Raw genomic sequence first — 26,773 nt, forward strand, 5'->3', positions numbered from 1 at the left:
ATAATAAATGTTGCCCAACCAGCAACGTCCTCCTCCCCTTAGTGAATAAAGAAACAAAAAATGTCCAAGTCAGGATGGTGAGTGGCTTGGAGGGGAACTTGCAGGGGGTGGCGTTTCCAGGCATCTGCTGCCCCTCTCCTTCTGGATGGAAATGGTGTGGGCTTGGAAGGTTATATCTGAGGTTCTTTGGTGGATATCTGCAGTGCCTCATGTGGATAGTACTGCTGCTACTGAGCATCAGTGGTGGAAGGAGTTGATAGTCATAGAGACATAAAGTTATACAGTATGGAAGCAGGCCCTTCGGTCCAACTCATCCGGCTGACCAGAAATCCAATCTGACCTAGTCCCATTTGCCAGCATTTGGCACACTTGCCTTTCTTGGTCAGCGCATTGTCAGAGCTGGGATCTCATGTTGTGGCTGTACTACCCGAATAATGAAAGATGTTGTTAAACTTGAAAGGGTTCAGAAACGATTTATAAGGATGTTTCCAGGTTGGAAGGTATTGAACTATAGAGAGAGGCTGAATAGGCTGGAGCTATTTTCCCTGGAGCATCGGAGGCTGAGGAGTGACTTTATACAGGTTTATAACGTCATGAGGGCATGGGTAGGATGAATACCCTTTTTCTCAGGTTCGAGGAGTCTAAAACTAGAGGGCATTGGTTTAGAGTGAGAGGGGAAAGATTTAAAAGGGTCCTGAGGTACAACTTTTTCACATAAAGGGCAGTGCGTGTATGGAACGAGCTGCCAGAGGAAGTGGTGGAGGCTGGTACAATTACAACATTTAAAAGGCATCTGGATGGTTAAATGAATAGGAAGCATTTAGAGGAATACAGTCCAAATGCTAGCAAACAGGACTAGATGAATTTAGGATAACTGATTGGCATGGACAAGTTGGACCGGAGGGTTTGTTTCCATGCTGTACAGCTCTCTGACTCTAAGACTCTACTGAAGTACTCAAGTCTCCATTAATACTTGCTTCACTTCAAACCAGGAGACAGTAGCTCTGTGGTAGGGACAACACATTGTGGAGACGGAGGAACACAGCAGGCCGGGCAGCATCAGAGGAACAGGAAAGTTGATGTTTTGGGTCAGAAAGGGTCCCAACCCATAATGCCAACTTTCCTGCTTCTCTGATGCTGCCTGGCCTGCTGCGTTCCTCCAGCTCCACACTGTGTATTCTCTGATTCCAGCATCTGCAGTCCTTATTATCTCTGAGCTGTGTGGCAGTCACTACATGGGACATGGACTCAGAACCCACCCTAGTAACTTGTGGAATTTGAATATAACTAATTCATCTGGAATTGAAAACTAACCTCAGCGATGGTAACCGTGAAACTGTCATTGACTCACCGCCATCTGATCCAAGAATGTCAAGCAAATTTGCCCTCTCGCTTCACTTTCTCTGGCCAACATGTGACTCCTAAACTCACAGTCACGTGGGCGGCTCTTAAATGCTTTCTGAAATCACAGAAATATTACGGCGCAAAAGGAGGCCATTCAGCCCATTGTACCTGCACTGGCTCATTCATTCATTCATGGGATGTGGGCATCACTGGCTGAGCCAGAATTTATTGCCCATCCCTAATTGCCCAGAGGACAGTTATGAGTCAACCACCTTGCTGTGGCTTTGGAGTCATACATAGGCCAGACCAAATAAGGATGGCAGTTTCCTGCCCTAAAGGACATGAGAGAACCAGATGGGTTTTTCCCCACAATCGGAAATGTTTTCATTAAACTGTTACTTCCAGATTATTTTGAATTCATATTCCCTCATCTTCCATAGTGGGATTTGAACCCAGGTCCCCAGAATGTTCCTTGGGTTAATAGTCTAGCAATAATACCACAAGGCCACTGTCTACCTATTGATGCTTAAATGAGCCTCATTACCCAGTGCCAGTTGTGATCAGGGATAATGGGAACTGCAGATGCTGGAGAATCCGAGATAACAAAGTGTGGGGCTGGATGCACGCAGCAGGCCAAGCAGCATCTTAGGAGCACAAAAGCTGACGTTTCAGGCCTAGATCCTTCATCCTTAGTGAAGGGTGAAGACTGTAGCATTGATGTGGGTAAACCCAATATGACCTAACAAGTAACTCAGCTCAAGGGCATTTTGGAATGAGTTCCAAATGTTTCCTTTTCCAGCTGCACCTCCATCCATGAAAAAATAAAAACAAAGCAAGATATAACTCAAAAGCTCTGTAGCATCCACTTCAATAAGATTTTTGATTTTATCTTTGTATTTGGCAGATGGATAAGTGGTCCACAATGTCTGCAGATTGCAAAGTGGAAGGTTAGTATTGATCTTAGTTTGGAAATCCAGGTGATGAGCCAAAGCTTGCTGACTGTCTGGGTCACCCTCAACAGTAATGAAAGTTGACATAAGGAAGAAGAAAGTGTTAGGTATCCTAAAAGACATTAAGGTGGAGAAGTCCCCTGGTCCGGATCGGATCTATCCCAGGTTACTGAGGGAAGTGAGAGACGAAATAGTCAGGGCCTTAACAGATATCTTTGCAGCATCCTTAGACACGGGTGAGGTCCCAGAGGACTGCAGACTTGCTAATATTGTCCCCTTGTTTAAAAAGGGCAGCAACGATAATCCAGGTAATTATCGACGGGTGAGCCTAACGTCAGTGGTAGGGAAGCTACTGGAGAAAATACCAAGGGCTAGAATCTATTCCCATTTGGAAGAAAAAGGGCTTATCAGTGATAGGCAACATGGTTTTGTGCAGGCAAGGTCATATCTTACCAACTTAATAGAATTCTTTGAGGACGTGACAAAGTTGATTGATGAGGGAAAGGCTGTAGACGTCATATACATGGATTTCAGTAAGGCATTTGATGAGGTTCCCCATGGCAGGCTGATGGAGAAAGTGAAGTCACATGGAGTCCAGGGTGTGCTAGCTAGATGGATAAAAAACTGGCTAGGCAACAGGAGACAGAGGGTAGTAGTAGAAGGGAGTTTCTCAAATTGAAGACCTGTGACTAGTGGTGTTCCGCAGGGATCTGTGCTGGGACCACTGTTGTTTGTGATGTATGTAAATGATCTGGAGGAAGGTGTAGGTGGTCTGATCAGCAAATTTGCTGATGACACTAAGATTGGTGGAGCAGCTGATAGTGAAGGGGACTGTCAGAGATTACAGCAGAATATAGATAGACTGGAGAGTTGGGCAGATAAATGGCAGATGGAGTTCAATCCAGGCAAATGCGAGGTGATGCATTTTGGAAGATCAAATTCAAGGGCGAACTATGCAGTAAATGGAAAAGTCCTGGGGAAAATTGATGAACAGAGAGATATGGGTGTTCAGGTCCATTGTTCCCTGAAGGTGGCAACGCAGGTCAATAGGGTGGTCAAGAAAGCATATGGCATGCTTTCCTTCATTGGACGGGGTATTGAGTACAAGAGTTGGAGGGTCATGTTGCAGTTGTATAAGACTTTGGTTCGGCCACATTTGGAGTACTGTGTACAGTTCTGGTCACCACATTACCAAAAGGATGTGGATGCTTTGGAGAGGGTGCAGAGGAGGTTCACCAGGATGTTGCCTGGTATGGAGGGTGCTAGCTATGAAGAGAGGTTGAGTAGATTAGGATTATTTTCATTAGAAAGATGGAGATTGAAGGGGGACCTGATTGAGGTCTACAAAATCATGAGGGGTATAGACAGGGTGGATAGCAAAAAGCTTTTTCCCAGAGTGGGGGACTCAATTACTAGGGGTCATGAGTTCAAAGTGAGAGAAGGAAAGTTTAAGGGAGATATGTGTGGAAAGTTCTTTACACAGAGGGTGGTGGGTGCCTGGAACGCGTTGCCAGCAGAGGTAGTAGAAGCAGACATGATAGTGTCTTTTAAGATACATTTGGACAGGTACATGACGGGCAGGGAGCAAATGGACACAGACCCTTAGAAAATAGACGACAGGTTAGACAGAGGATCTTGATCGGCGCAGGCTTGGAGGGCCGAAGGGCCTGTTCCTGTGCTGTAGGTTTCTTTGTTCTTTGTAATTCAGAGTCTCAGGCTAATCCTCTGGGGGAGGTCACGGGTCCCAGTGCAGAGAAACAGAACTCTTCAAAGTGTCCCCATAAAAGGTCATTCTAGCTCTGATTTGACCCGCAGCCTCAAACACTTTTTGCAGGCAGAGACAGAGTTCCAGATTTCCACTACCCTTTGCATGAGAAATTCTTTCCAACATCACAGCTGCACGTTGGCCATTACTCCCTTGACATTGAATTTTCCCACCATTTACCTGCCAAGTTCCGTAAACATCTAAGAGAAGATATACTGGCACTGGAGGCATTCCAGGACAAGGTTCATTTGGATGGACTGTGTCATGATGAGAGGTTGGACCCATACTGAATGGAGTCTGGAAGTATGAGGAGGTGGCATTATTGAAACATACTCAACAGGGCAGATGCAGAAAGGTTGTATCCTCCTTTGTGGGACAGTCAGGAGCAGAGGGCATCATCTCAAAATAAAGGAATTCAGGTTTAAGGCTGAGATGAGGTGGAATCAATCGTTACCATCGAGGGCTGTGGGTCATTAAATATATTCAAGGCTGAGAGGGAGATTTTTAATTCAGTAAGGGAACCAAGGCTTATGGAGAAAAGGCAGGAAAGTGGAGTCGAGGATTATCAAATCAACCATGATGCCATTGATTGGTGGTGCAGACTCGATGGGCTGAATGGCCCACTTCTGTCCCACACATTACGGTCTTAACTTATCGTACCCTCTTCGGTTCTGAAGGCTGTAAAACCCTGGGTAAAGATGGCTTGGCATTGCACTTCTCAAAAATCTGACTTTAGGGTGTAACCATGAAGAACATTTGATTGCTATAAAATTACTCGACAAAAAAAATTACTCAACAACTCATCTCCTGCTCTGTTAGCCCTGTTTTTTGCCCTAAATGTGAGGAAAGCTCAGAGGAACAACTCCTACGATCTGTTTGCTAATTAATTTTTCAATTAATAATTTTTTTTTGCAGAAAACTTGAAGCAAACCAAGATTATATTTGTTATCGGTAAGTAGAATTTAGAGCAGCTTTATCAAATGAGCCTCTCTTGCCTCTTCAGTGACTGGGACTGGTTAATTATACCAACCAACGCATTTTTGCTTTGTGAGATGTTGATGACTCCAGGCATACAGTTAACCATTAGAAAACAGAGGCTGGAAGACTCACATTTAAATGCTGTGTTTCACAACCTCCATATAGTGATGTACAGTTTGAATTGCTGGTCGAATCCCTGAAGTAGGCTGTGATTTAACTTCGACCTCTCCAGTAATGTGTTAGTCTATGTACTATTCCCAGAGGTACTGCCCATGGTTGGCTCATCATGTATCTACTGTAGCTAAAGGCAACACAGTGGCTCAGTGGTTAGCAGTGCAGCCTCACAGCACCAGGGGGCAGGTTCAATTCCAACCTTGGGCAATTGTCTGCGTAGAGTTTGAACATTCTCCCTGTGTTTGTGTGGGTCTCCTCCCACAGTCCAAAGATGTGTAAGTTAGGTGGATTGGCCATGCTAAATTTCCACATAGTTTTCAGGGATATATAGTTTAGGTTGATTAGCCATGGGAAGTGCAGCATTACAGGGACAGGATAGAGGGTGGGTGGCTCTTCAGAGAATTGGTATGGGCTGAATAGCATGCTTCCACACTGCAGGGAATCTGTGAAGACTGTTTCAGAAGTACTTGGGAAACTAGCCTAAGCATGTAGGAAGAATGAATGAATCCACACTAGAACACAGAACAGGATCCCAGAGCTCGATGATCAAAAATGTACTTTTTTTTTAGAAAGATAGTCGCTGTTGTTGGGAAACGTGACAGACGGTTTTCACATAGCAAGATCCATCAAATATTGACATTCCAATAGTCATTTGGTGGGAGAGGGTTAGACAGTGGCTCATCAAAAAGACACACTTTGTTGAAGATTTACACTTTACAGTCATCAGGACAATTACATTGAAAATTAATTTAAAATTCCCACAGTTGGGTTGCAGTGTGGCACATGTGTGCCCTGGAGATCACATATGTTCATATAGTAGGCTTACAAAAACATGCATACCGTGCCTGTGTTAACTTAACAAAAATAGGTGACAGCCATTCTCTGCTCTATTCCTCAAGACAATTCCTAGATCAACTGCCTGGATTAACTTTAAACAAAGCTTGGCAGTTAACTGTCAGGCATCATCTAATTGGTGCATGCTGTACGGTGCGTCTCAGCCGCCACAGTCCACTTACTATCGATCAACACTCCTCATTCAGTGTAAAGTAATGGTTTCCCTTTCTTACTTTTGTGAAGGGATGAGCACAAGATAAAAGTAGAATTTAGAGCAGCTTTATCAAACGAGCCTCTCTTGCCTCTTCAGTAACTGGGACTGGTTAATTATACCAACCAACGCATTTCTGCTTTGTGAGATGTTGATGACTCCAGGCATACTGTTAACCATTAGAACAAAATTTGCCTTTTCTCTCTGATACCCAAACACCAGTGTGGAGACATATGAGCTAATCTGGTGAAATCAGAGTCAATATTTCACAGCCTAATCTCTACACTGAAGCTGTGTAGCCTGTTGTGTATCCTCAACACGTTTCTGCTTTAGAAATCTGCAGCATCGCAGTATTGAAAGTGATATTTATTGAAGGCTAGATAATGACCCGCCTATCAGGAAGAATCTGCCTATTCTGCTTTGAAATAGAGGCCATAGAATCTTTTATGTTCCATGTGAGAGGGTGGATGGGGTCTTTGGTTTACTCAACTGGAGGACCTTATTCCTTCTGTTCTGACCTTTCTCTGCAATCTGAGCTCTTATTTTTAACACTGATGGATCATCTGCACAGCTTGTAGAAAGACTCTTGAATAATAGGAGCCTGGCAAATGCTTCTCCCTGAAGCACAACCTACATTAGGCTGCTGACCTCTACACAGGCACTTGTCATAGTGGAGTTTTGGTTCAACACATTCGTTTATGAATGAGTGAGCGCGTGAAGTGCACTTTTGACAGTGACCAATCTTTTTTAAGCTCTCAGGGATGAGAATAGTAATGAATTTTGTTTGTCTGTACAATCTTCCACAAATCCAGAAATGGGCTAATACCTTCAGTGAAACAACAGGAGGAGTTTCAAATGAATGCAGTGACACATTCATTACTAACAATGCTGTGGGCCACTGGTGGCTCTAACATTTCTATCAGTAGCACAGCAGGCTCTGCTCTTGACTACATTCGTGGGAACATAGCAGGTAGTGAGTAGCCATCATTTTATCAATCTGTGTCCCAAGATAACATTGTTCAACCTGGCCATTTGTGTGATCCTTGTAGCTACCTGGCCAACAGACTTGATGAGGCAGATTATTGCACACGCGTGAATGATTGCCCAGATTCATCTTGTTGATTTATATCCGCTTGCTGAATTTTGAAAATAAATTGAGATTCATTCTGGCTGCCCTTCAGGAAACCGCTTCAGTTAGACCAGAGTAGGGACAAATTCCGAGAGTGGTCCTTAATGTGAAACTATTGTTACCTTTCCTGACAATGTTATACCTGCCCAGGGACGTAGGAGTTAGATGTGATTCAGCATTTGTACAAACTTTGCTGTATAATCCTAAATGTGCAAGGAATTACACAGATGATGAATTGTCAGTCAAGCTCGCAGTCTGGTTCCTGTCGGAGCGCTGGAAGGTACAAATATTAATATACATTATGCTCATTGCAGATAGAACACGTACACACAGTGTGCCTGTGTCAACTCAACAACATAGATGACAGCCATTCATTGGTTAATTTCTCAGTAATGCCCTGCCTAATCAGTTATCTGTCTGACTTAAAATTTGAACAAAACCTGGCTGTTAATTAACAGGTATATTAATGGCAATGCTTCACCCACACATAGTTCACTTTCCAACCAATCAGCTGTCCCCCCTTGTGCTGTCTAACTGTTAGTTTTCCCCATACATTTCTTTTCTCCCCCTTTATTCATTCACAAGATGAGGGCATTGCTGGCCAGGCAGAATTTATCGCCCATTGCTAATTATCCAGAGGTGATATTATTTCTGAACTTTTAACCCAGAGACCCACATAATGTCCTGGGGACCCGGGTTTGAATCCTGCCAGAGCAGACAGTGGGAATTCCCAGAGGGAATGTGCAAACTGGGTGGAATTTGCACTTTTTCCCTGTGTCTGTGCGGGTTTCCTCTCATAGTCCAAAGATGTGCAGGTTAGGTGGATCTAAAGTGGGTTTGGATGGGATGCTATTTGGAGGGTTAGTGTGGACTTGAAGGGTCGAATGGGCTGCCTCAACACTGTAGGGATTCTATGAAATTCTATGAGTCACTCACATTGCTGTGGGTCTGGAGTCACATGTATGCCAGACCAGGTAAGCATAGGAGATTTCCTTCCCTAAAAGACATGAGTGAATCAGATTGGTTTCTCCTGATAATCAACAATGGATTCATGGTCATCATTAGTCTCTTCGGTTCGGATATTTATTGGATTCAAATTCGACTGCGTGTTGTGGTGGGATTCAAACCTGGGTCCCCAGAACATTATCTGGGTCTCTGCGTTAACCGTCCAACAAAGACACCATTAGGTCATCGCCTCCCCTATTTGCACTCTTGCAGATTATCCCATAGAGTACAAGACAAAAAGCTTTACAATCTCCTCACCCCTGGCCTCAACCCATGTCCAAGTGTCCCTCTCACCCCCACCTCCTTGACCTGACACAACCTGTCCATCTTCTCTCCCACCCATCCTACTGCCTACCTGCACTCACCTATCACCATCCCACCTACCTTACCCAGCCCCATCCCCTCTCCATTTATTACTGAGCTCCCCTCCCCCTCTCCCAATTCTGAAGAAGGGTCCCGACACAGAACACCGACTCTCCTGCTCCTCTGAAGCTGCCTGGCTGCTGTGTTCCTCCAGCTCCACACTGTGTCTCTGACTCCAGCATCAGCAGATCTTGCTATCTCCACAAAATGTATAGATTTTTTGGCAAGACATAGAAATTATGAAAGTAGAAAAGACCAAGATCCACTTCATGAAATAATAATAGGGAAGCTCTTCACTAACACTGACGATCATTCTCGATCAAATTAGCCGACACAAAGTGAGGGGAAACTGCCCAGTGGTGGTGTGCATTGGCAGCCTAAAGGTCCAAAATCATACTTCTTTCTTTAAACTAACCGTGGCTCAGTTCGTAGTTCTCAGAACTTAGCTTGTCTCTGCTTGCCTCTCTTGGGATCTGCATCAGATGGGGCAGACCTCCTTTAAACCTGCCTTAAAGTGACTGCTTAATGGAAGGCACAAGACTCTGAAAGAGAACTCGAGAGCACAACACACTGATCCAACAGTGAGGAACAGTGACTCCTCCTCTAGGTCCTATTGAATTCTGCCTCAGTGACCTTCGCTCGCCAGCTGACTGCCTCTTTGCGTTTCCTTTCCCACGCTCCTCCAGACAATGCTGATGGCATATCTTGGGCTCCTTGCCTCACTTGCCCCTCCAGGTACTGCTGACTGCCCGTCTCGGTGTCTCCTCTAGCCCATTCCTCACCCTTGCTGTGCTCTCAAGTTCTCTTTCAGACTCTCTTGCCTTCCATTAGGCAGTCACTTTCAGGCAGGATTGAGGAAGAGCTGCACCATCTGATGCAGTCTTTTGGATTCAACCAAGGTCTTGTATGCCCTCTTCAGTAGAGGTGAAAGATCACATAGCACCATGTCTAATGCAGGCTCACAAAACATTAGCCAGGCATGGTGCACTCTGTTGTGACTGACTTAGCTGTAAGGTGCAAGGTTGCGGTTGAATGCCTCATGGTAAAGTTCATGTGATCATGCCAAGCTGTTCTAGTCTGGTATCTACCCAACAATGTGGAAAACTGCCCAGATATGTCCTGAGCACAAAAAAGCAGGACAAATCCAACCCAGCGAATTATCGCCCCACCAGTCTACAAGGTGTAGAGCTGGATGAACACAGCAGGCCAAGCGGCATCAGAGGAGCAGGAAAACTGACATTTCGGGCCTAGACCCTTCTTCAGAAATCCTTTCTGTTCATCCAGCTCTACACCTTGTTATCTACCATCCACAACGCATTTCTCAGATTGGAAAGAGTTGAAAGTGGTGTTCCCTAGAGATCAGTGTGAGACCGTTCATTTTTCTGATATATAAAAACAACTTAGAGACGGGTATTGAGGGCAAAATCTCTAAATTTGCAGATGATAGTAAGTTAGGAAGAATATTGAATTGTGAGGATGATGCTGAGGGACATTGCCAAGTTGGCCATAAGGGCAGACACTTCACAGATGAATTTCAGTGCAGAGACATGTGAGGTAATGCATTTTGGTGGAAGGAACACGGAGAGATGATACAGGCTCAATGGTACAACTTTGAGGGGAATATATGAGCAGCGGGACATCAGGGTTCACGTGCGTAATTTTCTGAACAAAAATAAAGTTGCTGGAAAAGCTCAGCAGGTCTGGCAGCATCTGTGAAGTTAAAAACAGAGTTAACATTTTGGGTCTGGTGACCGTCTGAGCTTTTCCAGCAACTTTGTTTTTGTTCCTGATTTACAGCATCAGCAGTTCTTCCGGTTTTTTCCTTAATTTTCTGAAGGTGACCAGGCAAGCTGAATCAGTTATTAAAAAGGCTTACAGGATCCGTGGGTTCATAAATAGAGTCATAGAGTATAAAACCAAGGAAGTGATGCTGCACCTGTACAAACCATTGGCCAGATCACATTTGGAGTATTGTGTTCTGTCCTGGGCCAATTGTTTAAGTTAGGATATTAAAGCTCTGGAGACAGCTCAAAGGAGATTTAGAGTCACAGAGCTGAATAGCTTGGAAACAGGCCCTTTGGTCCAACTCGTCCATGCCCACCAGATATCCCAAACTAATCTAGTCCCATTTGCCAGCATTTGGCCCATATCCCTCTAAACCTTTCCTATTAATATGCCCATCCAGATGCCTTTTAAATGTTGCAATCATAACAGCCTATACCAGTTCCTCTGGCAGCTCATTCCATACACGTACCATCCTCTGCATGAAAAAGCTGCCTCTTAGGTCCCTTATAAATCTTTCCCCTCTCACCTTAAACCTGTGGTCTCCAGGTTTGTACTCCCCTACACTGGGGAAAAGACCAGGACTATTCACCCTACTCACTGAGCCACTGTTCCATGTTGAAACAAGAAAGCTCACCACTATATTATCAAAGGAAATTAGGGATAGACAATAAATGGCAGTCTGGTCAGCAAAACCCGTATCCCGAGAAAGAATTTAAAGAGAAAATGTTAGTCTTACTCTGTGCAATGCACAACAATGATTACATTGCAAAAATACTTACATGGTTATAAAACTCCTTAAGACAAACAGAGGTTAGGAAAATGCTGAGAAAGTTCAAGTTCTTTCTTGCACTCATCACATGTCATGTCTCAAACCCATGTACTGAATCTCAAAATATCCTTTGAAGGTGGTCCAGGCTCTGGCAAGAGAACTCAATGCAAGAGGATAGCAGCACAGTATGGTTTCACCCATCTACCTTCAGAAGACATTTCATGTAACATGGTGGCAGTGGGGCTAGAAAAGAGAAGAGACATGGAGCCTGGGGAGCTGGCACTAAAGGTGAGTAAAATCAGTCTTTCTGGAAACTGCACACATTCCAAACCCAGAACTGAAAGGTGGGATTTTCCAGGCCTGTTTGGCTTTTAGGGGGCCTGGTGGGTTGGGATTCTTTTGGCTTGCAAGGGAAAACAGTTTCCTGATAGGAGGTTTAATTTTTGCAATTAAGTACTCGAAATGTTTCACGCAGGTGAGTTTTCCTGATCTTTGTGGTCAGGAATCTATTTTGCATTTATTAGCATGTCATTAATACTCATCGATGTTGCAGCCTTGCGGATTACATTGAGACATATGTTTGTTTTCCAAAAACAAGCTATTAAATGGCTCAATAAAGTAGATGAGAACCTGCAATAGGATTAACCCTAACCTTAGCATACGGTAGTGTTCTTCCCCCAAGTCTCAGGAAATGACGATTTCTTCAGTTCCTTGGCTCCTTTGTAGCCCGGCTGTCTCTTTATAATGTTCAGAGATGAAGCATCTCCATGTTGATCATCTTGTAAGAAGTCTCAGTCAGATACAGTCTGGCCTGTTGTTAAATGCTCACAGAGCCAGACGATAACCACAGCAATGTGGCTGACTCTTAACTGCCCTCCAGGATGAACAATAAATACTGGATGTCCTCATGAATTAATAAAAATAGCAAAGAGGTATAGAAGATTATGAAGCGGAGATAGGTTGGATAAGAAGGCACCTTTTCTGTTCGTAGAGGTGTCAATAACCAGGGAGCACAGATTTAAAGGTAAAAGGTAGAATGCTAAGAGAAGAATTAAGAAGAAAGCTTTTCACTCAGCGGGGGATGGTGGTGGAAGTCTGGAACTCACTACCTGAAACGGTGGTTGAGTTAGAAGCTCATAACCTTTAAGCACTAATTAGATCGTCACTTGCGTTGCCCTCCAGGGCGATGGGCCAACAGAGAAAACCTGGGATTATTAGAGTCAGATCTTTGTTGACCAACATGGACATGATGGGCGAAATGGTCTACATCTGTGCCAGTAAAAGTCTATGGGTCTATGCTCATGTACTTCTGTTGTTACAATGATCAGGCTTGGATATGGTGCACACCATCACCTAACGTTGCACAGCCATGTGTGTGGTGAGTTTGCTGTTCTGATGGAACTGGAAGAGAAAACCAAAGGCAATGTGGGCCTGGGGGAGGAATCCACAAACAGAGAAATACTTTGATCAACTGCTGCTGGAAACATATCACTGACCTTTTACCTCTGCACTGTGTTCAGGAGTTGGTGAAAGACATTGTGATTAACAACACAGATATGAAAGGGATTCTAATAGATGGCTATCCTCAGGAAGTGAAACAGGCAGAAGAATTTGAGAAGAAGGTGAGTTGATATAACTGTGTGTACCCACCAATTGGGGCAAGGTGGGGAGGGAGGCAGCACGGATACTGTGGTCTGGTAAAACTAGAGCGATTTTAATTTTGGGGCTCGGTAGGCTGGACGGGTGGTTTGTGAGGCAGAATGATACCGACAGCATGGATTCAATTCCCTTAGTGGCTGAGGTTACAATAAAGGGCTCTTCTTCTCAACTTCACCTTTACCTAAGGCCTGGTATCCCTCATGCTAAATCACCACCAATGGTGTCAGTAGCCTAGTAGTATTATTGCTTCATCCAGAGACCCAGATAACATTCTCAAGACCTTGGTTCGAATCCTGGCACGGCAGATGGTGGAATTTGAATGCAATAAAAATACCTGGAATTAAGAATCTAATGATGACCACATATCCGTTTTTGGGGAAAAACCCATCTGGTTCACTAATGTCCTTGAGCGAAGAAAAATGCCATCCTTACCTGGTCTGGCCTACGTGTGACTCCAGACCCACAGCAATGTGGCTGACTCTGAACTGCCCTATGGGCAATTAGGGATGGGCAATAAATGCTGCCTGGTCAGCAACATCCTCATCCTGTTAATGAATAAAGCAAGAAAAAAACACCAGTCGCCTCTCTTTCATTGGAGCAAGTGCCTCTGGGACTATAGTGACTTGGCCTCTTTTGACATAGAAACTAACATCAGGAGTAGACCATTAACCCCTCTTCTCCCTGTGATCATAGTTGATCCCCTAGCTCAACAACATGATAACACTGTCAATGACAACTGCTAGCACTTTACTCATGATTGAGAATGAGCTGATGGGACAATAATTGACCAAATTTTAATCTGTCCTTTTTTTTTGCGAACTGGGCTGGACATACCTGGGCAATTTTCCACTTTGTCAGATGGATGCCAGTGTTATAGCTGCACCACAGCAACTGGGCTAGTTCTCCCCAATCTGCTTTGTGTTGCAGCACATATCTCGATCACCCTTCAGGGGGGTTTACTCTTGTAATGGGTTTAAGAGCAAAACTGTGAACCACTTCACCATTTGCGGCAACACCTTCAGTTGCCTGAGCCCAAACTCAGCAACATTCTCTCCAAACTAAGATAACAAAGTGTGGAGCTGGATGAACACAGCAGGCCAAACAGCATCTTAGGAGCACAAAAGCTGACATTTCGGGCCTAGACTCTTCATCAGAAAAAGGGGGATGGAGAGAGGGTTCTGGAATAAATAGGGAGAGAAGGGGAGGTGGACCAAAGATGGATAGAGGAGAAGATAGTTGGAGAGGAGACAGACAAATTAAAGAGGCAGGGATGGAGCCAGTAGATGTGAGCCTAGGTGGGGAGGTAGGGAGGGGATAGGTCAGTCCGGGGAGGATGGACAGGTCAAGGGGGCGGGATGAATTTAGTTGGTAGGAAAGGGGAGTGCGGTTTGAGGTGGGAGGAGGGGATAGGTGAGGGGAAGAACAGTTTAGGGAGGCAGGGACGAGCTGGGCTGGTTTTGGGATGCAATGGGGGAGGGGAGATTTTGAAGCTTGCTACCCCAATCTTAAGTTCACCTCAACCATCTCCAACACATCCCTCACCTTCCTGGACCCCTCTGTCTCCATTTCAGGCAAACACCTAGAAACCGATATCCATTTCAAGCCCACCGATTTCACAAGCTTCAAAATCTCTCCTCCCCTCACTGCATCCCAAAACCAGCCCAGCTCGTCCCCACCTCCCTAGTTAGGTTAGCACTGCAGCCTCACAGCGCCAGGGACCTGGGTTCGATGCCCACCTCGGGCGAATATCTGTGTGGAGTTTGCACATTCTCCCCGTGTCTGCATGGGTTTCCTCCGGGTGCTCCGGTTTCCTCCCACAGCCTAAAGATGTGCAGGTTAGGTGGATTGGCCATGCTAAATTGCCCGTAGTGTTCAGGGTCGCGTGGGTTATAGGGGGATGGGTCTGGGTGGGATACTTCAAGGGGCGGTGTGGACTTGTTTCCACACTGTAGGGAATCTAATCTAATCTAACCTGTTCTTCCTCTCACCTATCCCCTCCTCCCACCTCAAGCCCCACCCCCATTTCCTCCCTACTAACCTCATCCTGCCCCCTTGACCTGTCCGCCCTCCCCAGACTGACCTATCCCCTCCCTACCTCCCCACCTACACTCACTTTTACTGGCTCCATCCTCGTCTCTTCAACTTATCTGTCTTCTCTCCACCTATCTTCTCCTATATCCATCTTTGATCTGCCTCCCCCTCTCTCCCTATTTATTTCAGAACCTTCTTCCCCTTCCTTTTTTCTGATGAAGGGTCTAGGCCCGAAACGTCAGCTTTTGTGCTCCTGAGATGCTGCTTGGCCTGCTGTGTTCATCCAGCTCCACACTTTGTTATCTTGGATTCTCCAGCATCTGCAGTTCCCATTATCTCTGATACAACTTCTCTCCAAAGTTCTCATTTTAAGATGCTCTTTAAATGCAAAAGATTCCATCACCTACTCCAAAGGGGAGATGATGGTGAGACAGTAATGTCACTGGACTGATAACCCAGTTACCCTCACTGATGCTGTGGGAATGAGTTCAAATCCCACCAATTCAAATCCCATCATCGCAGTTGGTGGAATTTTAAATGAATAAATCAGGAATATAAATTGGTGGCAGTAAGGATGAAATTATCATCTGTTGCTGTAAAATCTCATCTAGTTCACCAGTGCTTTTTTAACAGAAGGGATTCTGCCATTTGTATCCAGTTTAGCCAAAGTGGGTCACCAGATCCAGCTGTACAGTTAACTTTTAACTGAGACATTAGGACAGAAATCGATAGATAGGTTCTCAAATAGTAAGGGGCTCAAGGGTTACAGGGAGAAGGGAGGAAAATGGGTTTGAGAAACATATCAGCCATGATCGAATGGTCGAATAGACTTGTTGGGATGAATGGCCTAAATCTGCTCCAATATCTGTGACCTTCTGAAAGACCTGACAAGCCTCTCAGTTCAAGGACAATTATGGATGAGGAAGAAAAGCTCAGCTTGCCAGTGAGACCCATATCTCTTGAAAATTAGAAGAAAGAAAACAGTGGAATGATCCCAGTCAATATTTATCCCTCAATATCAGTAAAACCTCGATTTCTCACTGCTCTTTGGGGGGAGTACTTGGAAGCTGTGTTTCCTATATTACATTGCAGTTGGACTGAAGGGTCTGTTTCTGTTTGCGGTACGACTCCATGACACTATTACAGTGAAGGGCTTTGCAGACTAGGTAGAAATTTGGGAACTCCAAGGCCATGTATAATTGCAGATTTTCTTCTTGTTCTTCTCGGGTTGAAAGTTGTGCACATTCCTCTCTTTCAGATTGCTCAGCCCAGTCTGGTTCTTTTCCTGAGCTGTTCCACAGACACACTGAAACAACGGCTTCAGAAATCAGCTCAAATGAGTGAGCATGGTGATGTCGATGAGAATGTCATCAGGCAGATTGAGGCTTATGTCTCAGCAGCTCAGCCAATCATTGAAAAGTACCAGAGGGAAAACCTCCTCCATAAGGTACAGCCAGAATGTTTTACATTTGCTTCCACCACATATCCGCCTCTGTGACTCCAAGACATCAGAAAGACCATTCAGTACAGCAAAACCCTCTGATGAAGGGTCTAGGCCTGAAACGTCAGTTTTTGTGCTCCTGAGATGCTGCTGGGCCTGCTGTGTTCATCCAGCCCCACACTTTATTATCTTGGATTCTCCAGCATCTGCAGTTCCCATTATCTCAGTACAGCAAGCCTTTGTTTTAACCAGCACTTTATGAACTAGCACTGTCGATAATGCAGCAAAACTTATATTCTTCAAATTTGAAGAAAGTTTTTTTTCCCCTCCTTTTTTCATTAACAGGATGAGAGTGTCACTGACTGGGCACTTCCTATTCCTAACTGCCCAGAGGGCAGTTAAGAGCCAACCACATTGCTGTGGGTCTGGAGTCACATGTAGACCATACCAAGTAAGGATGGCAGTTTCCTTCCCTAAAGGGCATTAGTGAGCCAGATGGGTTTCTCTCCCACCACCCCCCCCAACAATCAACAATAGATTCACACTCATGATTAGACCCTAAATTCCAGATACTTACTGAATTTCAATTCCACCAGCTGCCATGGTGGGATTTGAACCCTGGTCCCCAGGACATTATCTGGGTCCCTGGATTAAGAGTCCAGCAGTAATACCACTAGGCCATCACCTCTCAGCCCCAGTTGTTATAGTTTTTAAATTTATTTACCTTAATATAATCACACACTTTGTTCAATCAAATGGCCTCACAGAATATCAGCAGTTGATTTAATTTTGAGTCAATTTCTCCTCAAATATCACAATCGCCCAGTAAACAGTTGAGGGTGCGCGGAAGAAGGCTCCCTGGTGGTAAGTTTAAGGCAAAGTTGTATTGTTATTTAAGTGATTTATGCCATAAATAAAGTATAACAGTGATGTGTATACCCCCTGCATCACATTTCTATTACTTGGTGTGTGTTTTTACATTGATTATGTGAACCTCTTGATTACCTGGAATATTTGATCAATCAGTGCACACCTGCTCCCATAGGTGCTTGAAAATAAAAGGTTTGCTGTGCTTTTTCCAAAGTGAAGCCACTTTTATGTTGGCAATGGAGAAGGAAATCTCCACACAGTCGGTGGCCATATTGACAATAACCAGCTAAGCCAGAAGCAAAATACCAGGGATGCCAGAAAACTGGGGAATAAACAAAAGCTGGGGCCTTCAGGACACCAGGTGGCAGCTGTGGAGACAGAAACAGATTAATGTTTCAGGTCATGATCTGTGGTCAGAATTGAAGAGATATGGAGCCAGTGAAAGACAAAGGAAGGACAAAGACACAAGCATCAGAGTGGAAACAGAAAGCAAAGATGAACAAGTTAGAAAGAGCAAACTCAAATCTCACCAAAGCGCAGAACTACTTCAAGCTACAATATCAAATCTGTTTTAAGCTATCTGAGGCGGGTTTGGTAATGGGTCGTGGTGTTTTGCAATCTTAAATTACAGCCTAGACTCACAGCAGCATAGCCAGACTAGCCAACACCAATTTCATTTTCTCAACGTTATTGTATTTCCTACTTCACACGATCTTGATGGCATTCAAGATACAACGAAGGAAAAACTGCTTCCCACATAACAGAAATAAAGTTACATTTATATAGTGACTTTCACAGCTTCTGGACATCAAAAGATTTTAGAACCAATTAAATATCTTTGAAGGCTGATCTATATTGTAATGTAGGAATTATGGCAGCCAATTTTGCACAGAAACTGCAAAGGGATCGTGAGCAGAATGGAGCGGCTCAGTGGTTAGCACTGCTGCCTCACAGTGCTACGGATCTGGGTTCAACTCCAGCCTCAAGCCACTGTCTGAGCAGAGTTTGCACATTCTCCCCATGCCTGCGTGGGTTTCTCCCACAGTCCAAAGATGTGTAGGCTGGGTGGATTGGCCATGCTAAATTGCCCGTAGTTTTCAGGGATGTGTAGATTAGGTTGTTTTTGGGGATGGGGTCTGGGCAGGATGCTCCGAGAATTGGTGTGGGCTTGTTGGGCTGAAGGGGCCTGTCTCCACACTGTAGGGATTCGACAATGATAAAACAAGAACAGAAGTTGCTGGAAAATCTCAGCAGATCTGGCAGCATCTGTGAAGAGAAATCAGAGTTAATGCTTTTGGTGGAGTGACCCATCCCTAGAACAGTTAATTTTTTAAATAGTCAGATAATGTTTTCGTGACTGTTTTTGATGGATGGATATTGGAGAGAAGTCTAAAATAAAACAAAGAACTGTGGATGCTGGAGATCTGAAACAAAAAAAGAAATAACTGGAGAAACCCAAAAGGTCTGGCAGCATCTGTGGGAAGAAAGCAGAGTTAATGGTTTTGAATCTGGTGAGTCTTCATCAGAAATGCCTACAGAGGTTTGAAGGAGAAGAAACTGCTTCAAACTGTCAAATAAATACATTCAGGGCTTCCTGAGCACAAATACAATGAAGACCAAGCTTCAAAAGCATTCGGTTGTTTTTTGGACTGGAGGCCTGTGACCTGGAGTTTGCTGCAGGATCAGTACTGGGACCACTGCCTTTCGTCATTTATATAAATGATCCGGGTGTGGATATAGCAGATACGGTTAGACATTTTGCAAATGACACCAAAATTGATGGTGTTATGGACAGTGAAAAGGTTATCTCAGAGTACAACAGGATCTTGATCAGATAGACTGATGGGTTGAGGAGTGGCAGATGAAGTTTAACATAGACACGTGAGAGACTGCATTTTGGAGTCAGGGCAGGAATTATACAATTAATGGTAGGGTCCTGGAGAGTGTTACTGAACAAAGAGACCTTGGGGTTTAGGATCATAGTTCCTTGAAAGTGAATTCATAGGCAGACAGGATAGTGAAGAAGGCATTTTGTATGTTTGCCTTTATTGGTCAGTGCATTGAGTATGGCAGTTGGGAGGTCACGTTGCAGCCGGACAAGACATTGGTTAGGACATATTTGAAATCTGCGTGCAATTCTGGTCTCCCTACTACAGGAAAGATGTTGTAAAACTTGAGTGCTCAGAAAGACTGACAAGGATGTTACCAGGGTTGGGGGGTTTGAGCTATAGGGGGAGGCTGTACAGGCTGGGGCTATTTTCCCTAGATCATTGGAGACTGAGGGGTGACCTTACAGTGGATTATAAAATCATAAGGAGCATAGATAGGGTGAATAGCCAAGGTCTTTACCCCAGGAGAGGGGAGTCCATAACTAGAGGACAAAGATTATAAGGTGAGAGGAGAAAGATTTAAAAGGGATTGTTGGGCAACAGTTTTACGCAGAGAGTGGTGTGTGGATGGAACGAACTGCCAGGGAAAGTGGAGGAGGCTGGTACAATTACAACATTTAAAAGGATATTTGGATGAGTACATAAATAGGAAGAGTTCAAAGGGATAGGGGCCAAATGCTGGCAGATGGGACTAGGTCAGAATGGATGTGTTGGATCCAAGGGTCTGTTGCTCTGCTATATGACTCTATTTCATTGATTGTAAAATCCTTGACATTCCAACGCTGTAAAAGTCACGACATAAGAGGGATATGGGCCACATACGGGCAAGTGGGACAAGTTGATTTTGAGAACCGTGGTCAGCATTGATGAGTTGTACTGAAGGCCTGGTTCTGTGTTGTATGACTCTATGATAAATGTAATTTATTTCTTTGTGTGTATCCTAATTGTTTATTTTGCTTCACGATTATGAAGCCACAGTGTTGAGAAAGTGGAATCAGTGTTTGTAGCTGCCTGATTAGTGGCCATGCTGATGAGCTGTATAGGTTTAGAGATGAACAATGCTATATGCCTGAGCTCAATAATACAGGACCACACTTGAAACTCCAGCCTGGATTGCGTGTTTAGACGGTGTTAGATTCAAAGCTGCAGCTTTACGACTCAGAGCAGAGGCAGCAGCCCAAAGAGGACAAGGTTCTGTGTACAGAAGATGGAGCAAGGGAGGTGGTGATTGATGGGGAATGTACAATGAGGCACTATCGAATTAGCTATCTATTTCAGTTCAGGTCCAGTTTTGTTTTTGAACAGAGAAAATGGCAAACAATTCAATACTACCTCTTTTATGTCGCCTTTCAAAAAGGACAGTATTGCCCGAGGCTGTAACATTCCCCACAAAGAGACGTGCAGACAGATTGAGACACACGTACACGCACAAAGTCACAGAGAGAGACAGACACGCATACACGCACACAAAGACACACACACGAACATGTAAACACATACAGGGAGAGACACACACACACAGGGACACACAAACACACAGAGACAGAGACACACAGACATGTACATACAGACACATGCGCACACACAGACACACTTTACAGGTAACTTCGCAGAATGTAGGCATTATCCAGAACATGCTCTTCAGCCATTGTGCCTGCACTCCATCACTCTCCACCCACTTTTCAAACAAAAATTTAAAAATCTCATAAACAAAGGCCCAGACCTCACTTGCTTCCTGCTGATTAGAATTCCAACAACTGTGACCCTGTGACAAAAAAGATTCTCATCTGTCTCAAGAGGGATACCCTCCTCTTAAACCTTGTCCCTAGCCTCAATGTCCCATAGAGGAGGATACATTCTCCTAGTATCTACTCTATCAAGCCCTCTCAGAACCTTGCACGTTTCCAGAAGATTAATTCATCTTCCAAACTCCTGTGGACACAGGGCAAACCTGCTCAACTACTACCTTGTCATGAAAAACTGTCAGTTCTGAGGTAGAGGTAAGGTCACTGGACTCGTGGTATTTACGTCATGCCATACCACCACCCCTACCCTGAGGTACTGGAGTAAGTGAGACCGGAACCCAGATCTTCTGGTCCAGAGATGGGGACACTAGCACTACACAAGAGCTCCTCCTGAGGTATTGGGAGATACTTTCTAATCAATATCTGCAGAAATATCATTACACACCTCTGGAAAAGGTAGTGCTTGGTCCAAGGGAGTAGTATTATTTTAAATCTATACTTTCGCACAGTCAATAGTTTCCAACTCTCCCTTCTGGAGTCTTTTCTAGTTTAGAAGCCAACTTCACTGTAGAAGAATTCTGCCCTTTTTAGACATTTTCTAATCGACCAGTTCAGAGATGTTACAACATACGTCCGGAACAGGCTGGCATTTGAACTGTGGTCTGTTGGCTACCACTGTATGAATTGGTCGACCCCTGCTCATCATCGCTGGGAACGGAGATGATCGAACAATCATTTCCCCTTGTGATTGCTGCCCATTGACTTGTGCAGGAAAATGAACGTGCGCACATAATCGGTTTTTGATTTTTTTTCTGTCTTTAAAAATTGCGCAAACCGCAGTTGCTTTCTGTTTTACAGGTAAATGCAGAAGAAACACCTGACAAAGTATTCCAGCAGATCTGTGAAACTCTCCATTCTATTCAAGATAGCAGCACAAGTGACGTGACTTTGGATGGACTCCTGTATAAGGAACCGAGTAGCACAGGGTATTGAGTCTTAGGGTGGAATTTTCTCCTCCATGAAGGTGGCTAGAAGAAAAAAAATTGGGCAAGTTGATCCTTGAGATGTTTTCCCCCTTTTTGCTGCCTCACCAGTAGGTCCTGGATGCGAAGATCCATTAACAACTTTGAGCCAACACTACTTAAGCCCCTTAAGTGATTGATTATTGGCCAGTTAAAAGGGCCCCAACTCTCAGCCTCCCAATTAAGTGACCTCACCAGACAAAATAATTGGCTTGCTTCTTAACTTGGTAACCATGGCAACCTGTCAGTGTGGAGATGTTGGAGCCTCTCATGGCCCCAACCTGTGGATAATCAGAGCCACACCTGGGGGGGCAAAAGGGGTGGCCTTTGAAAACCTCCAATCTGCTCACTCCCTGCAACATGCACCCGATGAGAAAGTAAAGGCCCACCATTGCTCTGTTGGATTGATTGAGGAACAGGCCTCAGTCAATTGTCTTTTAGGAGCTAGAAGTTGCCAACCTCCAATTTGGGGAAATCCAGGACACTGCTGTCAGGGCTTGTGACAGGCCAAGATACTCACCAAAGCTCATCGGCCAGCTGATTGGCAGGTCACTGGTTGAGTTTTCTTGGCAGTGGGAGTGCCCAGTTTGTCGCCATTTAAGACTTGGGCACTACTCATCTCTACACTTGCTCACAGAAAGGAAAAATAACACACTAGAATCAAGGAACATTACACTGTAATACAAGGTGATTCAGCTCATTGGGTCTATGGTGGCTCTCTGGAAAAAATGCCATCTAGTTACGGGAACAACTCTCAATTATCTTTAATGTACAGAAATGTCATCTCTGAGACGTAGAGACAGATGAAAGGGAATGCTAAGACTAAATTGGGAAGGATAATTTAAATTCTGATTGAGAAGCACTCAACATTAGTTACATAAAATTAAAACTTGGAAAAATGGATTTTGTGACTGTGAATTTATTAAACAGTATTTAAAAAATATTGTTTCAATCTGTTTTGTTAGCCATTTGAAGGTGCGGGAGATAAATTGTAATGAAAAGCGTATATGTTATCTAATTCCATTTTAACACTTCTGCTTAAACAATCACTTGGTCATATATAACTTAAATGTTGCTGAGAGAGATATAGTGAAGATATTTGTTTTGCACTAAACCAGGACAACTACAAGTCTGACAAATTTCAAATCATCAGAACAATTTATAACGACAGGGGCTTTTCCCTGTGGTTTCGTTCTGGCTATGCCTGAACCAACTCATCACACAAACAGCATCTTCCTCCCCGATCTACTTTCTTTATTAAATGCAATCATTCTGATATTTAGTATTCTCGCATTTGCGAGAAGCAAGAGACTGTAGCTTGCACAAGAGCAAGACTGAAAATCTTCAACGTAAACCTCACTTTTAAGTAATACTTCTACTAAAGTCTGTCTGCATTAATGATTTAAGGCTGCTACAAAAGATCTCTGCATTGCAAAGAATGCAGAGAAACTTTACTGATAAGGGCAGAAGCCTCTCATCTATCCGGTCTGTCTCATGCCTTATTTAAAATAACACACACACCAAACTCCTACCAAGCATCCCTGTAACCTTCTGGAGACCAAAATAAATTGAAAGCCAAGGTCATTGTGAAGGTCCAGGAGACATTGATTAGTATTAAAACTGCCACTGTTTTCTACATGCAGTAGGACAGTACAGCAGTTTAAACTGCAAGTAAAACAAGGCTTTGCAATTATAACTGAGATAGTAGGAACTGCAGATGCTGGAGAATCTGAGATAACAACGTGTAGAGTGGATGAACACAGCAGGCCAAGTAGCATCAGACGAGCAGGAAGGCTGATGTTTCGGGCCTAGACCAGAAATGTCAGCTTTCCTGCTCCTCTGATGCTGCTTGGCCTGCTGTGTTCATCCAGCTCTACACCTTGTTATCTTTGCAATTATATAGTGCCTTTTATGACTCCAGGATACTGCAAAACTAACTTCATACTTTCTGAAGTACAATTACTATTGGCACGTAGAACGCAAGGCAGCCAGTTTGCAAACAGAAGGGGGTCACTGGACCTGAAACACTAACTCTGGTTTCTCTCCACAGATGCTGCCAGACCTGCTGAGTTTCTCCAGCAACTTCTGCTCGTCAGGTATCAAGCTTCTACAGTTATTTAGATTTTTGTACACAGCAATTTTTTTTTTGCTTGAGTCTTAAATATTGGCCAGCTTTTCCATTTTTCTCTAAAATATTGCCTTTTTTAAAAAAAACTGATTGACTCGAACTGTTCAGTGTCAATCTGAAAGGAAGCATTTTGTGAGATTAGTGTAGTTTATATGCTTCCTCAACTTCTTAATCATAGGCACTGAGCTAAAGCTGACAACTATGGTGCTGAGAAAACAAATCTTTGAAACAACTTTAAGAGCGCAGACCAGGACAAAAATAACTTGAGACCAGATGATTACTTACAAAAAGTTAATCTTGCATGATTCATAATTATTTTAAAAAGGAAAGTGACTTGAATTATATCAAGCTGATCATAACTCAGGATTTCTCAGTGCAGTACTTCTGAATATATACAGGCTGCTATAAATTAGGAAAATTAAGCGATTTATGTACCATAAGGCTCCAAAAGACAATAAGATGATAATTCCCTTTCTCTTTTGGAGTCATAGTCATAGACATTTACAGCACAGAAGCAGATCCTTTGGTGCAACTCAGCCATGACCAGATATCCTAAATAAATGTAGTCCCATTTTCCAGCATTTGGCCCATATCCTTCTAAACCCTTCCAATTCATTTATCCATCCTGATGCCTTTTAAATGTGGTCATTGTACAAGCCTCTGCCACTTCCTCTGGCAGCTTGTTCCACACACGCATCACTGTGGGAAAATGTTGCCCCTCAGGTCCCTTTCAAATCTTTCATCCCTCTCAACTTCAACCTATGCCCTCGAGTTTTGGACTTGCTAATGCTGGGGAAATGACCTTAACTATTCACCCTATCCATGGCCCTCATGATTTTATAAACCTCAATAAGGCCACCCCTCAGCCCCGATACTCCAGGCAAAATAGCCCCAGTCTATTCACCCTCTCCCTACAGCTCAAACCTTTCAACCCTCCAACATCATTGTAAATCTTTTCTGAACCCTTTCAACTTCCACAACACTTTTTGAACACAGTATTTCAAAAGTGCCCTAACCAATGCCTTGTAGAGCTGCAACAACATTTCTCAACTTCTGCTCAGTGCACTGACCAATAAAGGCAAGTGTACCAAATGCTTTCTTCACCATCTCCCTTTAAATCCATTTTCAAGGAACTATGCACCTGCATCCTATGGTGTCTTTGCTCAGCAACACTCCCCAGGACCTTAAGTGTATAAGTCCTGCTCTGGCTTGCCCTACCAAAATTGAGGACCTCATTTATCTAAATTAACCTCCATCTGCCACTCCTTGGTGCATTTGATCAAGGTCCTGTTATACTCTTAGGTAACCTTCTTTGCTGTCCACTACACCTCCAATTTTGAAGTCATCTGCAAACTTACTAACCATTGCTCATATATTCACACCTTCTCGGCAAAAGTGTTGTGATCACTGGCATTCACCAAATGGACTGACAGAACCTTGGTTTAACATCTTGCTTGAATAACAGCACTTTTAGCAGTACTGCACTAGAATGTCAGCCTGGATATGTGGGCATATGGTGTGGGATTCTCACAATACCAAGTCACAAAGAGTCAGGTTGAACATCTGAAAAGTGAGCATCAATGAGACACTGTAGGCCATTCACAGAATTGTATTTATCCATTACCTGTAACTACAGGACAGGCATATCCTTCACTTTATCATTCCCATCAAGCTAGGAGACAGATTCCTGCCTGGAATGAGTTAGAGGAGGATTTTACAAGTAACACCAGGCACACGTGAAGATTAAGTGGCAACTTGGGAGAACTACCTCACGGCCATATGCGAAACAGCAGAAAAGGAATGCCACAAACAATGCTGAGTGATCCCACAATCAATGGTTCAGATTAAACAAACAGGTAGTGCTGGAGGGACTCAACAGGTCTGGCAGCATCTGTACATAGAAAAACTGGGATAACATTTCAAGTCCAACAGCTTCTCGTCAGAACGGAAAATAGGTGGGAAAGGTTGGTATTTATATTGATGATGCAGTGAATAGTATACAAGGAGATGAGGCCCAGAGAGAGCGAGAGAGAGAAAGAAAATAGACAGGCAAGCAATGAATTCTGATGATAAGCTGAGAGTGAGAAAAATGCGAGGTAAGAGATGTAAATGGTTGAAATGGGTTGGGCTACGCTAGGAGGTACCCAGATAAGACAGGATTTAGATTAAAGCTCTGCAGAGTTGCTGTATCCAATCATGAATGAGAAGGATAGTTAAACAACAATTGGTAGAAAGATCTCTATAAAGTCTTATCTTCAATAATGGCAAAGCCCAACTTTCAAATGCAAAAGACAAGGCAGAAGCATTTGTAACCATCTTTGGAAATGTCATGGCGATGGTAATATCCTGGTCTTCGACATCACAGATGTCAATCTTCAGCCAAATCAATCCATTCCAAATGATATTATGAAAAGGCTATCGTCTATGGTCCTGAAACTTCCAGACTACAGTGCTGAAGACTTGTGTGTCAGAACTAACTAACTTACTTAGGTGCCAGTGTTGTAGCTGCACCAATCTAACAGAAGTGGCAAATTGTCCAGGTATGTCCAATCTGTTTTTAAAAAAGGGACAGATCTAAATTGACCAAATATTGTCCCATCATTTCAGTCAGACAGGTGGTAGCCACTGTCATTGGCAGTGCTATCAAGCAGAACTTACCTAGCAATAATCCAATCACAGAT

The 26,773-nt window shown here is 43.8% G+C and overlaps 1 protein-coding gene across 5 annotated transcripts in view; it reads left to right on the plus strand.

The window, feature by feature from the left end:
* Positions 1 to 22,859, plus strand: part of ak5 (adenylate kinase 5) — an 81,951-nt gene extending 59,092 nt beyond the window's left edge. The window contains exons 9-14 of one of the 5 annotated variants that reach the window (XM_048539625.1): positions 2,249 to 2,291; positions 4,975 to 5,010; positions 11,444 to 11,595; positions 12,828 to 12,929; positions 16,256 to 16,444; positions 21,801 to 22,859. In XM_048539625.1, coding sequence (XP_048395582.1) covers positions 2,249 to 2,291; positions 4,975 to 5,010; positions 11,444 to 11,595; positions 12,828 to 12,929; positions 16,256 to 16,444; positions 21,801 to 21,935 — 657 coding nt within the window. In that variant the 3' untranslated portion in view covers positions 21,936 to 22,859. The remainder of the gene's footprint in view (positions 1 to 2,248; positions 2,292 to 4,974; positions 5,011 to 11,443; positions 11,596 to 12,827; positions 12,930 to 16,255; positions 16,445 to 21,800) is intronic. The other 4 variants (XM_048539629.1, XM_048539626.1, XM_048539630.1 and 1 more) reach the window with 4 other exon arrangements.
* The last annotated feature ends 3,914 nt before the right edge of the window (positions 22,860 to 26,773 follow it).

The sequence above is a fragment of the Stegostoma tigrinum genome, chromosome 8, assembly GCF_030684315.1.
Source record: "Stegostoma tigrinum isolate sSteTig4 chromosome 8, sSteTig4.hap1, whole genome shotgun sequence".
Classification (NCBI taxonomy): Eukaryota; Metazoa; Chordata; class Chondrichthyes; order Orectolobiformes; family Stegostomatidae; genus Stegostoma; species Stegostoma tigrinum.